This window comes from Centruroides vittatus, unplaced genomic scaffold, assembly GCF_030686945.1.
Source record: "Centruroides vittatus isolate TY-2023 unplaced genomic scaffold, ASM3068694v2 contig_165, whole genome shotgun sequence".
NCBI lineage: Eukaryota > Metazoa > Arthropoda > Arachnida > Scorpiones > Buthidae > Centruroides > Centruroides vittatus.
Window position 1 is genome coordinate 764,270 of NW_027121000.1, and position 17,555 is coordinate 781,824.

The window sequence follows — 17,555 nt, forward strand, 5'->3', positions numbered from 1 at the left end:
GACAGTATATAACTGTCTTCTTCAGGCAGAATCATTTATAAAGAACAATTTGTTCTTTATAAATGATTGAAAGAACCCAAACATCAATGTTTGAATTTGAAAAAACGTAATTTAAAAAAAATGTGGTTGATGTTCGGGTTCTTTTTTTTGAATTCAACTCTTTTGCTCTCTACGAATGGTTCTGTCTGAAGAGGACAGTTATATACTGTCGGAAATACTCGCAAAATAAATTATTTATACTTAACGCCGAAATGTAATTAGCATAAAAGAAAAAGATGTATACGTTATCTTTTTCTTTTATGCTAATTACATTTTGTAACATTATATTATTAATCATCTGTTACATAGTTTCTGAAAAATATTTATTTCTGAAAATTATTAATGTAGACATTTTCGGTATATTATTTAATTATTTGTTTAATCATTTGTAGATATAAATTAAATTTTATTTTGAAAGAAAACACATTTTTTATAGAATATTTTGCAACTAATTTATTTTGTTATTATTATATATGATTAAATTATCTTAAAATATATATATTTCAGATATTGATACTAATAAGCCAGATGAGAAATCTGTGATGACATACGTTGCATCATATTATCATACTTTTGCTCGAATGAAGAGTGAAATGAAGCATGGAAGAAGGATTGCAAATGTATGGGATTTTTAGAATTTATTTATAATTCAAATATTATAAATTAAAATTGCTAACTATTTTTCTCTATTATTTTCATTGATAAATTTAAATAAACTTGCAAATATTATAATATTTTTCAAAATGCTAAATTGTGATGTATTGATAAAACTCTTCCCAACTTGATACAAATTGCCATGTTAAAGAAAACACAAGGAAAGTACAAAATTATCTTTGAGAACAATTTATAATTTATAAAAAAATTAAGGATGAATAAATTTCCTATTTATTAAATACAGAAAATTATTTTGTGTATTAATGTACAATTTTAAATTGTATAAAATTGAATTGTTCTTATATATACTCATTGACAAAAAAGTTATGCACCCAAATAGAATTGTACAATTACTGCAAAACTCAGCATACAACAATGCCTCTTTAATTGCAATTGTAATCTAATTGCATGCTAGGCAATATCTCAGATATCTATTTTCACTGCACCTGTTGTTTGGAGGTCTTTGAATGCTAGGCATACCTGTATGCTGCAGTCAAAGACATTACAATGGTTGATAAAGTTTGAGAAAGGCCACATTATTGGGCTGAGGAAAGCAGGATGACTATTTTGCTAAATTTCCTGACATCTGATCTGACTGTGAGGACATATTGGAGACAGTGTGTAAGTGAAGGCACACATACATGGCAGGCAGGCTCTAGATGTTCTAGACAGACAACCAGGAGAAGTAAGCATTAAAAGATTCAACAGTAGCTTCGTCCACCATCAAGAAAGCCTCACTATAGAACATTTTTTCTTCCTATACAATTGGTAGGCAACTATCAGAGGCAGGTTTCCATGCACAGTAATTGCAATGTCCTACCATTAGCATCCCAAAAGTGTTGGCTTTGGAATGGTGCTATGACAGAGAAGCATGGACTCTATAGACTGGCACTGTATCATATTTAGAGACAAATCCTAGCTCTGTTTGGGAACAGAAACCATATTAGTATGTGGAGGACCACTGGTGAATGCTTTAATCCCACTTTTATTATTGACTAACACTGCTGATATGCTGATTTGGGGAATCATCTTGTATTTATAATCTGCCATTCCTAGTAGTGGAGTAGTGGTACAAGGGACATTGACAGTGCAGTAGTATGTTCAGAAAACCATGCATCTTCATGTATTGCCTTTCATTGCTGGGCTGCAAATAGTCAACAAGATAATGCCCAGTTGCATACATTTAGGTTTCTTAGGAATTGTTGTCAGATTGGCATGCTCGTCTCCAGATTTCTTGCCCATTCAACATTTGTGGAACAAGATTGTACACCAGCTTCAATTATCAATGAGTTTAGGGATTTGGAGCAGCAGTTACATTTATGGGTAAATCTGTTGAAGGATAGCATATTATCTTTAAGCCAAATTATCTCTTTGCTATGATATTGTAATCACTTTTACCATTGACATTATGTTTACACTAATAAAGTTTCATTCAATTCCAATGCCTTTTTTTTTGGTGCATAGCTTTTTGTCAACGAGTGTATAAATCTTTGAAATATATAAACAATAACAATGTTATCATTGTATCAATTCACTATTTGATTCTGAAAAAAGATGTCTAACATGAGAGTTATGCAATGAAGTATAGATTGAAAGAAAAGTCAACTATATGATATTGTGTAATAAAATAAATTTAATCATATTTAAAAAATTAAAATTTTTCATTGAAGCATTTTTTTGAACAAATATTATAGTTTTATACAAATTTCATTTAAGAAAAGATAATTTTGTTAGTTTTTTTATAATAGAGCAAAAACACTAAAAAATGATTTGATTTTATATAATTATACAGATATAATTATGCAAACTATAATTATTACATAGCTTTTATTCCAACAAATCCCATAAATATGACATGAATTCACTATTTTTGAGGATAAAAAATAATTTATTACATTTGACAAAATATTTTTGTTATTGTACGACATATTATAGGTTACTTGCACTATTTGATGTTGATATTTTTCAATTATATTATTTTTTTGAGTGAAAGACAACTATAAAATATTTCATAATTTATTTTTAGAGCAAAATTAACTGTTTTATAAGCTACATTTGATAATATTTTTGTATTAATGGATAAATTATCTGTAATCAGTTTTTAGTCAGTAGAATGTTAGATAAAACATCAATTATATTTCACAATTTTTATTCACTTGTGCAACTGTATTACATTTTTATTTTGAAAGAAAATTGTATGAACTCAATTGTTTATGATGTATAGAAGAATTGGAATATATTGTCTTGATTGAAACAATGATTTTTTTTACAAAGAAATTTGTTACTGTATTCTCCTCAATTTGTTCATTTTACATTATAAAACATATTTATTACTCTCATTCTTGAATAATGCTCAATCATTGATAATAATTATGCAAGTTCAGTAATTAAAAGTTCTTTGTATTTCATGCGTAACTATTATTGATAAATTAGATTGTTATGCAAAGCGTGTGAGAAATATTTTTAATGCATAAAGGTTTATAAATGTCGAATGTATAACACAATATCAATTTTCAACATTCATATATATTATAATAATTGCTAAAGTTAAATTTACTTTCAATTGGATAAATTATTCTGTTTATGTAACCTAATTATATTATTCTAACAATGTCGAATTATGCTAATGGAATTAAATCAAAGGATAAAGAAAGTACAGAAACATTTAGCAGAAACAAAAACAGTTTTTATAAGTTTTTTAATAATTCAGTTGGTTTTATAATGCACTTAATCTTTCAAAATGTCAAATTGATTTTAAAATCTGGCCAATTGCCAGATATGTCCCGACGATATCTTTAAACTGCTGTATTTTTGCTTCGGGCAAGCCTGTTTTTGTTCGTTCGACCCTATTGTCCTAGGTACTGTATGCAGCCATCACATTGTCATTATCTTTAGTGTAGTCATCTCAATTGGTTGACTATAATATAAAAGTTTACTTCTGAATATCTTTAATTTTATCATTTTATACAAATAGATTCTTATAATGAACCTATTAACTGTTTATATAAATATTGTAACAAAATTGATCTTTTGTGAATTATATGCAAAACTCATTAGATTAGTCTATAAATTTATTATATTCAGTATAATTCAAATTGAAATAAATAGTAATTCTGGAATTTAGCATAAATTTTGAAATTTCTATCCACATTTTATTTGACACCTTATCTGTTATGAAGCTTTTCTTTGTTCTTGTAATTTATAACAGAGATGACATCTTTAAATAATCAAAAATTATATACCTTAACAAAGTTAGTTACATTAATAGAATTAAGATAACTATCTTTAACTTATGCGTTGCTAATTAATTGAAAGGAAAATTATTGAAAAATTTTGCTTCAAATTAATTGACAATTATGCTGTCAGATAACTATATTCAGTTGATCTTTTTAATGTTAATGTGGTCACTTAAAGTAGGTATATTAATAAAGAAATTCAAAATGCTATGTAAACAATATTTGAATATCATAAAAAGTTTCAATATATAAATATATATTTGCTTTACATTTGATAAACATGTTATTTGATGTTATTAGCCTGAAAATGATATTAAAAATTAACGAAAGCATGTCATAGAAGAAATTTAAAATTTTTCAATAATTTTACTTCAAAATAATGTAGTGTCTGAAGATTGTTATTTTAAATTCTATTATATAATTTTTCATAAAAAATATATGATAGAATATATCTTAAATATAATAATATTAAATAATTAAAATTATTAAAAAAATATATATATGTAAAAGTTCCTTGAAGTTCCTTTTTGTTTTTAAAACAGCTAGTTTTATAAATGTAATAGCATAGTTTTAACATAAAAAATCTGGCAGATCATTTTATATTTTAGTTTTATCAGGCAATATTAAGGCTAAGTTTGCTTCTACAACTGAATCCTTTCATTGTATATGTTACTATGAAATTAAAATAATTAAATTGGAAATTATTAATTAATGCAGTTAGTCGTGTGATTATACAATAAAGAATTTTCTCGCCGTTACGAGAGGATTTGGGATTGAATCCATGTAGAGATAGGATGTCATTCTGATCTCTCACTAATGTTGAATAGTTTATTATGGGTTATGACTAAAGAATAATGATAATTTTATTATAAACAATACATGAAAAAACTGTAGAATTACAGGTAAATAATACATAAAGTTTTTAATTTAAACTAAAATTTTTATCTACAATTCCATTATTAATGAGATTAAATGTTTTAAAGATATGGTATAATTTTTAATTTACATACTTAGTAATTTAATATTTATACCACTCATAACAGTCTTATAATTAATACAAATGATATATAATTAAAATTATTCCTTAAAATAAAAAACTTGCTCCCAGCTTTATAATTTTGATAATTAATAATTATTATTTTTGAAAACAGTTCTATGAGTCATTTAATATTTAAACTCACATAATATATTTCTCAAATCCTAAAATAAAAATTATATATTTGCATGCAAAGTCTATTTGTCTCTGATCTTAAATACAGAAGTAATATATTAAAATACGAAAATGAATGACATTATTTAGCATTTTGGAAAAAATATGCATTCATTATTTTTATTAATCCTACTAGAAAATAATTTTTGGGGTACTTAAAATTAAAATTCTGAAAAATAAAAGTAAATACTAAATTGAGGAGCTTGACGGAAAAGTATTGTATCTGGCAAAACTACGAAAAACGAGTTAATAAATTTGGATTTGTGAATCATTGATCCATCTTTTAAGAAACTTTCATGGTTCAGTTGCATGCTCCACAAGTTGTACACCCACATTAATAAAATGTCAAATTTTTTTGTTGCATAAATACTGTAAAGTGCAATTAATTGAACATTAGACATCCTTTCATCCCTTTATTTGTTTATTTAGTTATTATTTAGTCAACTAAATAAACAAATAAAAGGGTGAAAGGATGCCTAGTGTTTGATTAATTTCACTTTATAGTGCTTACACAACAAAAACGTATAGCGACATGGTTTCAGATTGGCAAAAATGTTGAATATTAAAGTATTGGTGAATTGAAACACAAATCCTTTTTCTTGAAACTTTCTAATGTAGGATATGTTTCTCCACTAAGTCTTTTAATTATCAATACCGAAATAATTGAGTAAAAATTTAAAAACATACAATGATAATTTAAAGCCATATGAATTAAATAATTTAAAAATTACTAATAAAATTAATACTTGATAAAAAGCAAGTCTAAAAGTTTTTCATGTCTATTAAGTATTATTTATTATTTAATGAAAATGTATTTAACAATTTAATTATTCTTATTTAATAGATTGTAGGACAAATGATGGAGACTGACAGGCTTAAAAATAATTACGAGCATTTCTCAAGCAATTTATTGGATTGGATCAAATTAAAAATTCATGAGCTTGATAATCGTAATTTTCCAAATTCACTTGAAGGAATTCAAAGAGAATTATTGAAATTTAAAGAATATAGAACAATAGAAAAACCACCTAAGTTAGTATTTAAATAATTTACTATTTTGTTATAACATTTTAAATATAAATTCTTATTTAAAAACATCATGTTGCAGTTTTATCTAAGGTATTAATTTATTCTTTTTTAGATATAAAGAACGCAGTGAAATAGAAGCATTACTATTCTCAATTCAAACAAAAATGAAAGCTCTAGGGCAACCACTTTATGTTCCTCCAGAAGGAAAGCTTGTTCACGATATTGAAAAGGCATGGGATGAATTAGAGAAGGCAGAACATAGACGTGAAGTAGCTCTTAGAGAAGAACTTCTTCGACATGAAAAACTAGAAAATTTAGCATACAGATTTGAAAGAAAGGTTAATATTTCTTAAAATTCATCTAATAAATCTAAATATTATATTATGTATTAATAATTAATTAAACATTCATTATTGATTTTAGAGTTTCCTAAGAGAAGGATACTTAAAAGAGATGATTCAGGTGTTGTCAGATCCTCGATACGGCAGTAATCTAACACAGGTTGAAGCAACGATGAAGAAACACGAAGCAATTAGTGCAGACATTTTAGCTAGAGTAAGAAAATAATTTAAGTTACAATAAAATGAGAATTATTTACATAAATATTTATTATGTTTAACACAATTTACAATAGTTATAAATTTATCAGCAAATATTCAAAATTTAATATGATTTAAATTAAAATTTTATCTGAAAGACAAACATACAAATAAACACTCATCAAACCCGATAATATTAATCCATTGTGATCAAACCCAATAATAATAATCCATTTGGCACTTGAGGTAGGCATTAGGCCTACCTCAAGTGCCAAATTTATTTATAATCTTTAATCGTTTATAGCCTGATTATTTATGGCAGTTGATGATATAATGGATAAAGACAAACATATTTAAGAATCTAGAAAATCTTAACTATTTACTGTTATGCATGTTATTATCTATGTAAATATCTCAATGTAATAAAATACAGAAACTGGGAATCTCAGAAAATAAATTCACACTAGAAATCAACTCCAGTTAAAAGTATTAGTGAAAACTTTTTGTTGGAGTCGATTTCTAACATCTCTAATATAATGTTAAAAGGTAGTGTACTCTGTCTTGCAGTGTTAAAGTCAACATTTTATTCATTTTATTATAGTACATTACTTTTTTGACAGTATATTAGATAAACATTTGTCATGAAATGCATTTAATTTTATTTCTAAGGTGTGAATTTATTTTCTGTAAATATTTCATTTTATAAATGGTGGTTCTTTTTCTTCAAATAGTATTTAATGATGGATTTCAGTTTGTTTGCACATTATGGAGTATGATGTACAAGAGTTTATTTCTTGAACTAATAAGACAATGTGTAAAGATTGCATTTCTTTTAAAATAATTACAATAAAGAAATTATTTTACAATTAACAATGCAATTTTTTGACAAACTTTTTCAAACAAATGGCTCCCTAATAAATGTTTTCCATGTTAAGAGAAGGAACACTCAAAATATTTATGTTTAAGTTATGATATATACACTAATATATATCCTAATAGCTAATTTCTTTTCACTATTTAGATACATGAGTTGCATATAAAATCAAACCCAATATATGTTAATAATTAGATGATACAGACAATTCATTTGGATTAAATGATATAGCCATATTGTAACTGAACTCTTGTTGGGTATAATATGGGTAAATTATTAAGATAGTAAGTATAATCCAAATTACTTATTATTTTTAATAGAGAGATTGAGGCCGAAGTTTTAAACGCGAAAACATGTACGTCGGGTGTTTGGCACCGCTTTCCTGTAAGCCTAGAAGTTTGACAATGGCATTTGGAAAGTCAGTGGAATCATGCTCGACATTCCAAACGCCATTGTCAAACTTCTAAGCTTACAGGAAAGTGGTGCCAAATGCCTGACGTACATGTTTTCACATTTAAAACTTTGGCCTCAACCTCACTAATAATTAATTAGCCATATTGTGTGCATGATAAGAATCAGGCCATATTATTTGATTTATAAAAGTTACTTCAGTTGAATCAATTTATTGATTTCTTTAAAAAAGTAAATATTTATTTCCATGTTTTAATAATAATATGTATTAACAGGTTAATGCAATCACTTTTTTTTGATGTGATAGGAAAATTGTCCAACTTGGTAACTCTGAGTACTTTATCACCGATAAGAAGAAATAAGACTGTTTATATAAAAATAACATATTTGAAAATATAATTATTTGTAAAGTATACATTCATAATTTCCTTGAAATGAATAATTTTATTTTCTTTTATAATTCATAAATAATAGTTTAATTTTTTCTTATTTCTGAATAAAAATTTTGTTCAAAGATGTTTGAATCAAAGATGAACCTAATAGATTATTAATAGTCTTAAAACTGTTATTTATTGAAATAAATCTGTGATGATTAATTTACAAAAAAACCTAAAGCTAGGTTTCCATTGTCTTGTGAATCCAATCAAAGAACAAAACTATCACTAATCAAAGTGAAATGTTCAATTATTATGCCTTTGTGTCCTTTGTAATAGCTGAAATTTATCTTTGTATACTAGTACATTTATCAATTAACAGGACTTATTATACTGGAATATTATGGATGCAGATACAAAGTCTTACTGATCAGAAATAATATTTTTATTTAGTTAACCTGTACACATACACTTTAAGCTTGTGTTTCGGACTCGTTTGTCCCTCCTCAGCAGGCATCTAAATAGCACTTTCTACAAGTTAACAAATTAAAAAGGTTTTTGTTACAATTATGACTAAAAATTAAAAGTATACACATTATTTCCCCGACAAAATAATAAAATTCTTACAGTTTCTGTATTTTCAAACTTCTTTAACGATACAAATATTCCTTTAAACCACATCCAATTAAATCAACATCTATACCTGTTAGTCAGGCATCTAGATAGCACTTTCTACAAATCAATAATAAAAAGGTTTTTTGTTACAATTATGAATAAAAAATGTTGTTTACATCATAGTACGTAATATAAACTGACTTGAAAGTTGATTGGTTAAAAAGATTTGGAATATTATTTGTGAAAAGATGATTGATTAAATGAACTGAAGTTTGTCAAAAGTTCAGATATTTTCAATTTTTAACAAACTTTTTGGTCAAACAGTTGCTGAGAGGAAATGAAATGGCAGTTTGTATCTACTTTGTAGCAGTTCATATACTAATGTGAACCTAGATTAATATTCCATTTATTTTGTAAAATAATATACTAATTAATCTAATTCATAAAATATTAATATATTGTAAAAATTTTTCATCGTATTCATTTTGATGCATTGAATAAGTTAAATGATTATTAAAAAGAACAACAATAATTTTGTTTCTTTCCTAATATTATATCATAATATATTCAAATTTCTTTTTGATAGGAAGAACGGTTTAAGAATTTAGCAATAATGGCTGATGAGTTAGTAAGAGAAAATTATCATAGTAAAGAAAGAATCAAGAAAAGGTAACTAAAAATTTTAACATTATAAATTTACTATTTATATTTAATATTGAAACTGTAATATATCAACTTTCTTATTAATCTATTTAGAGAATTTGTATATAGAAATTTACATTCACTTCTAAGAGAAGAAAATGTTAATATCAATTATAGTAGAGCATTGATTATCCGACTTAATTGGGGACTGGGGTTGGTCGGATAACTGAAAATTCGGATAATCGAAAAGTATGAAAAAATACATTATTAGTATAGTTTATTAGGCCTGGTTTAAATACTAGCCTCCCTTTCATGGTCGAGCCAGTGCTGCCAGCTAAAACATGCAAAAATTGAACAAAAATAATATTAAAGTAGCCAAGACATAACCAAATATTGTAGCGCCACATCACTAGCGGACATTTGAATTTGCCGACTAGAATGCGGTCAGTTAACCGATAAGTTGGTTAATCGGTGGTCGGATAATCGATGCTCTACTGTATATAAATTATTCACATTGATGGACAAAGGTATAGCTGACAAAGCTTATTTGTAATGGCTGCACCTATTATACTTATTTTCGTTATGTGATGAGATGATTGTATGATATAGTAAATAGACTTTAAAACCCCAAACTCCTCATGGTGATAAATCTAATGGACTATTCGAATTGGAATATCATTCCTCATCTTTCATTTAAGCTAGTTAACTTTATTGCATATGTGTATTTTAGGCTCATTGAGTGCTGATATTACATCATTAGCAGTATTATACAAGAGACATGGAGGAGTATTGTCTTCCAAAATTGACTGGAAAAATTATTGAATTTTGAGCCGTTATCCATATATTATTTACAGATATATAAATAATAAATAATTAATGAATTCTAGGATCATTGATCGTAATCTTTGTCCCTCTGATCTTTTGTGTTCCCCAAGGAATGGGCTCTATCTCTGCTTATGTGTTATGTGTTACTCATTAATAAGTCCTAATTTTTTTAAAATTTTAATGACCAAATAGTAGAATTTACACTTAAATTATGTTACAGTATCTTACTTACTTGATGTTTTTCAAATTAAAATATATTTATCCTGAATTACATAAAATTTGTTAATTGTAGAAAAGACAAAAGAAAATCCTTATATTATCAGGTTGATTCAAAAGTTCCTGGACACAGACACAAGATACAAAATTTTATTGATATTAAAACAGAAAGACAGTCATTCCTCAAAATAAAGGCAATTGTTAACTATGGTCTTGACCTATCTCTGCAAATTGGTGTATACCTTGGCAATACCACTTGACTGGTTTCGATGCCAAAATTCATGAACCCTGTTTTCAATATCATACACTGTATTGAAGGAACGTCTTCACAGAAAATATGCCAATGATTGGAAGAGGTGAAAATCTGATGGAGCAAGGTCAAGGCCGTATGCTGGGGAAGGCAAAATTTTGATCTTCTTCAGCTCCTTTAATTTTTCTTAGACCACTCTGGAATGGTGTGCCAGAGCATTATCGTGCTTCAGCAGTGTATGCTTTTGATTAAGCAATGCTGGATAGTGAGTGTGCAGGACTTCAAGCGCTCTTTCCAGTTGCTCAGCATAGAGGTTGCTGTACACAGCCCGGCCATTAGGAACACATTTCTGATGTACTGGACTTCCCAAATTCCACCAATAGTCATCTAGACCAAGTCTTGTCTATGAGGCTGGTGTTTCCAGAACCATTCAGCTGCAGTTGTCTTGTTCATCAGGTCTGGACTTTCAATTTCACAAATTTTCTCTGCTGCTGCTCTTGCACTGAACCCTTGTCTGTAGTAATGATGCAATGTGCCTTGAACGATGAGTTTTTCATCAGTCATTTTTTGTTGTGGGAAACAAAATTCACCAAAGGAATGAACTCGACAGCTCTATAAAATGATAGTATGTGCTTTGATAATGGTGCAAATACCAGCTCATTTGCATTCACAGCAATTTTACCAGTGCTACAGATCTTTTTCACAAAAGTGCTTTCAGTGTCTTGGAACTTTTGAATCACTTGATAATTAAATAAAAAATGATTTATTATATGATTTTAAAGTGATTTTACAAGATCATATTTACAGAGAACAAGAAATAATGGAACGATGGAATTATTTATTGGAGTTACTTAAGAAACATCGTATAACGTTGACTAACTTTAGTAATTTGATGAGCATGTTAAGAGAAATTGATACTATTACTGCAGAAATCAGATCAACTGAGGTATATAGATTTATTAACTTTTTTATAAATTTAAATTTTAATAGATGATAAATCAAAAACTTATGTAATATTAGTTTTTAAGTAAGATTAATGTAATTTATAATTTCTTTTTCTACGTTTTAATAAGTTGTTTGAATTTATAAACTCCTATAAAATTATAAATACTAAATCTTTTGATTCAGTATAGAATAGATTAGTTTTTATCAAATTTTAATAAATAATTTGATGGTTAAATTACATATTTTATGGTTAACTTGAATGAAAAATTATCTAATTATTAAAATTAATAATGTATGACAAATTAGCTATTTTATAATCAAATTTTTCAAGTTAATAAACTACTCATTAAACAAAAATTTATAATATCCAGCAATCTTATTTATTTTTTGATATTGTTTATAATTAGATTTTGTTAAACAGAACTTATAAAGGTTAACTTTTTTAGATATATTTATTTATTTATTCTTCAATAATACATCCCTAAGAATGTTAACTCTCAAAAACAGAACATATATAGTATTTACTTTTTCAATCTATGCATTTATTATAACACATTAACGCAAAAATGTGGTTTTGACTCATACGAGATTTTGATCGCCAACTGACGAAATGTATATTAGATATAACTTATCTATTTAATGCTTCTTCTATTGTAAATTTTTATTGGATCATTTCAGTTAATAATAACTGAAATCAGATATTAATCTGGACTTATCATACCATATGGTATAAGTCCAGATTAATAGTTGAAAAAATACATAGCTATAAAAGAATAAAATCCTAAAAAGAAAAAAGGACTAGAGGCTATACGAATAAGGAATAATGAACTTATAAATATGTAATTGATACTTTTAGTGCAATCGTTAAACAAAATATTTACAGAATGAAAAATTAAAATTAATTGGATGTCTTTTATTATTAGGGTGGTTTTTATTCTGACGACTATGGACGTCATTTGTTATCCGTTGAAGATTTATTACAGAAACATAGTCTAGTGGAGGCACAAATCATATCTCAGGGAGATACAATAAATAAGTTAAATAAACAGGCTCAAAAATTTGTCCACGAAGGTCATAAGGAAGCTCCAGTTTTACAAAAAAGACTCGAAAAATTAAATGACGAATATAATAAGTAAGTTTACATATATTTTATGATTTTTTAAATTTATATCTCTATAATATTTATTGTAATAACAAAATTTAAACAATTATTATATTTTTTAATACTTAAGGGTGTGACTATGCAGATGCAAATTTAGTAGCGAGCGAGAGGTTGCGAGTGATATAGTTCTCGCAAAGGAAAACATGCACAAGCGAGAAGCGAGAAATATCACTGGCAAGAGCGAATTTCTGGTTTTCAAACATATCTGACAGGTTTTGATATTGCCTCTTCTCGCTCGCTCGCGTCTGCACCCTAATTTCAAATCTGAGATTTTAAATAAAATTTTTTTATTTTTATTATATTATTTTGTTCTAAACAGGTGAAAAGAAAATAAAACAAAAAAAATAATAATAATATATATTATTATTCATAAAATCTTTTGTGCTTATTGTAATGATTTAATTATTTTAATTGTATATATATATAATTTAGTATTATAATTGCCAGTAAGAAGGGGACTAAGTCATTGTCATCAACTAGAAATTAATTTATAATAAAAATCTATTCTCTTCTAAATCCATTATTTAAATGAAACATATATATGAACTATAAATATATCCTATCTACATATTGCTGACTCTATGCAAGTTTAGGGCAGAATTTAGGTATTCTGTCTTGAGAATAACTAATTAAAAATATTGAAAATAAAAAATTTTTTTATTGGATGCAGAATATTTTTGAAATTTTAAATATATTATTAAAATTTCTCTCTAATTTATAAATTTTGTAAATTAAGAATTTTTAAGATTATTAGAAAATTTTTCATTTTTACTTCTATTAAAACTCATTGCTATCAATATCATTACATTCCTGGTATAAACAAAGTAATAGCAAAATATACAAGTTTTTCTATTAATCTCAGTTTTAAATTTATTGTGAAAAATTAATATCTTACTTAATTTATAAATTAACAAATAACAAATATCATAAATATATATTCCATAAATTCAATAAAGTAAATAATATATGCTATATATATATATTTGTTAACCTAGAGATATTCAAATTTTATTAAAATCAGCTTGAACAGTCTCTAATTCTGTTAATATTTTATAATTAACTACATGGGTATAATGTTACATAGATTAATGATAAAGATTATTTAAAAGTATCAATTTAAAAAAATGTTTCAACTTGATATAAAAAAGTAACTATATTACATATGAAATTTAAATTTTATGATACATCATCTTGCATGATCTTGTATGACTTGTTTAACTAGTATTGTGTATTGGCAATTATAATTTTTTATTATTATGCATTGTTTAACTTACATATCGGTATCTTTTTTTTTCAATGATTTTATCACTTTGTAATTTTAATATTGCAATTATCACGCTCTTGTCTGAAGGACTCTATCTGATTAACATGTAATAACAATGAACATATAGTGCACTTCACACCAGCATTTAGAAAATGTAATAACAAAAAATTCTATTTGTGTAACGTATAAATAATATTTTTTTATTAAATAAATTTGACTTCTAACTTGCATATTTATGCTTAAAATATTTTAATTAAATATATATATATATATATATTTTTTCAATTAATGTAAATATTTAATTTCAATATTTTTATACGGTAAAACCTGCCAACTCGGACCCACCAATTCAGATTTCGCATAACTTGGATAAATTATTTTGAAAAGTTTCAGTTATTTAAAATTTTTTGACAATATAAAAATGATAATTAACAAGTAATTATAACTTTTTTAACAAATGCTTTTAATATCCAGAAGTCTTTGTGATACCATGCATTATATTACCACAGTCAGTAAGTTACTAAAGACTGTACATTGCTGTATAGTGTATTGTCATGAAATTTTTTGAGTTTATTTCTTGTAGTAATTTATTATATCCTGTATAGTAGGTAGGTAATTAGTAGGTTATATCCTACTAAAAGTTATAACTTTTAGTAGGATATAACCTACTAAAGGTTAGCAAAATTTTTGTATGGAGTTGATCATAATAAATTACTATACTGTACCTGTTTGTTTTCCACATCATTCGAGAAAACATCATGCTGACTCAGACTTTTGTAAACATGGACAACCTTTACCTCCTGTTAGTTCAAGTTAGTGGGAATTTACTGTATACCGTTGTACAGGATGTTCACTTTAACATTTATTCAGGTGCAAAAGAAATCTTTCTGGCATTGCATGAGTATATACATATGGTTCATTAGTTCTACTGTGTGTGTTTATAGTAAAATAAATTAATTTGTTCAAAAACAAGGATATGCATAAATCATATGGTGGTTCCAAAGCAATACCGTATTTTACGGAATATAAGATGCACTTTTTTCTTCAAAAAATTGCCTCCAAAATTCAGGTGCGTCTTATAGTCTGTAGCATCTTATAGGTATTTTTTTAATAAATTGCTTAAAAATTAAGGTGCGTCTTATAGTCCGTAAAATACGGTTTATAAATTTTTCCATTTTTTCTGACCACAAGGATAATGGAGGGGAATCAATTTAAGATTTATCATAATGTACAAAAAATCTGACTATAAAGGATAAAATCAACATTGCATAAATTAATCAAAAACAATTAACTTTATTTTGCTATAATGTGTGTTCAAAAGAATCACTTTCAGCAGCAATACAAAAATGACCCACTGATGCATGTCTGTCCAGGAATCACAGTATCCTTCTGATACCAAATATTCTGCAATTGCTCTAAAGTAAGTTGTCCAGCCATTTGTCCACTATCATGTATAGGATATTAAGACATCAATCAGTAGTCAGGATGCCATTGATGAATATGGGACCAAGAAGTTGTTCATTCCAGATTCCACATCAGATGTTTAGTGTAAAATGCATCTGGTGTTGTATATTTGCTTGCAATATGGATTTCAGTGTGCTCAAACAGTCATGGTGTGATCTGCATAAATTTAGCATTATGTTGCACCAGTCAAATTGCTGTTTACCATCCCCTGCATACTTGCCTGTTGCAGATTGCAGTTGAATGAGTGCAAGCTAAAACAATGTAAAATTTGATGTATTTGTGTTTGCTGTAATTCACTTTGTCTTGCTGCTTTATTTATGCTTGTCTGTGAATATGCCTGAAAATATGCCAATACTTTAACACTGTGAAGATAAGGACAACCTGGATCATTACCTTTGATTGTACTACTAGTTTGTATCAAGCAGTATATTATATTCAGACTTGTCATAAGTGTAAGTCTTGGTGCAGCTGGAAACTGTTTGTGCTGCTTCTCATGCATTTCTTCTCCTATCCTCATAAAGAATAATCATTTTACAGAAGTATTTACGGTTATACGGCATTGCCACAGTTCTGTACCAATCAGCAGACTGCATGATGTTGGCTCTTTAATACGGATATTGAAAATTTGTACTACTACATGATTTGTCAGAATTGAATTTTAATTTGCATCCTGTTCTTACATTTGAAAAATTTGCATATTGCCACAGAACTACAGTACAATTTACACATGTTCCTTTTTTGAATGAATGAACTTATTTATTATGATAATTTATTTTACTATAAATATTGCAATGGAACTAATGTACCATATGCATATACTTGCACAATGTTGAAAAGATCTCTTTTGCACCTGGATGAATGTTAAAGAAAAACATCCTTCATATAAAATACAAGTATAAATTATTAAAATAGACTAATATAACTATCAGAAGAAGTCAGTTTTTTAAATGTTCATATACTGTTTATGTTTATTTTAATATAGCTTTGATGAATTAAGATATAATTTATATTAACTTGTAATTAAGCAAAACATATTAAATTAAATTATTATAATCAATTTTCTTTTACTTTTTTATTAATATGATAACTTTCTCTTAGTCTTTTACAATTAGCAAAAGCCCGAAAAGATAAACTAGAGGAATCCAGAGTCTATTTTCAATTTGTTCAAGATCACGAGGAAGAAGAGGCATGGGTGATAGAAAGGCAACGGATTTGTAAAGCTGTTGTACCAGGAAGAGATCTTCAAGGAGCTCTTTCATTACAACAAAAACACAAGGTAAATTTTTAGAAATAACTGTTAATTAAAATTTAAAAACACAATAGAAACCACTTAAATTACAAAATAAGTTTTACTATTCTATTTTAAATTTCTTTAAAAATACTAAATAATTTCAAATGTTTTGGATAGGCATTAGAAGCAGAAATTAAAACAAGGTTACCTAGAGCTCAGAAAGTATCAGAAGCTGGAGAAAAATTAATAAATAATAATCATCCCGAGAAACAAGATGTAAGAAGAAGAATTGATGATTTAAAAAGCCAATGGGAATATTTACATGAATTATGGGCTGTAAAAAATAAACAATTAGAGGATGCTTCTGAAGCTTATCAGGTAAAATATTTTTGAAATTTTTTTATTAAAAATATATTGTTGTTATCTGATATTCAATAACTTTCCATTAACTACAGTATCATGCCGATGCCAACGAAGCAGAATCCTGGATACGAGAGAAACGACAATTAGTTTCCAGCAAAGATTACGGAAAAGACGAACCAAGTGCTCAAGTATGAATAATTTATATTTTCAAT

General features: G+C 26.7%; 1 protein-coding gene across 1 annotated transcript in view; it reads left to right on the plus strand.

Annotated features, from left to right (window-relative positions):
* Window positions 1-17,555, plus strand: part of kst (spectrin beta chain, non-erythrocytic 5 kst) — a 96,169-nt gene that overhangs the window by 17,212 nt on the left and 61,402 nt on the right. The window contains 10 exon segments of the mRNA XM_067262933.1: window positions 547-659; window positions 5,984-6,171; window positions 6,281-6,506; window positions 6,592-6,723; window positions 9,568-9,650; window positions 11,722-11,860; window positions 12,783-12,991; window positions 16,848-17,025; window positions 17,158-17,358; window positions 17,436-17,531. Of these exon segments, the coding sequence (XP_067119034.1) occupies window positions 547-659; window positions 5,984-6,171; window positions 6,281-6,506; window positions 6,592-6,723; window positions 9,568-9,650; window positions 11,722-11,860; window positions 12,783-12,991; window positions 16,848-17,025; window positions 17,158-17,358; window positions 17,436-17,531 (1,565 nt within the window).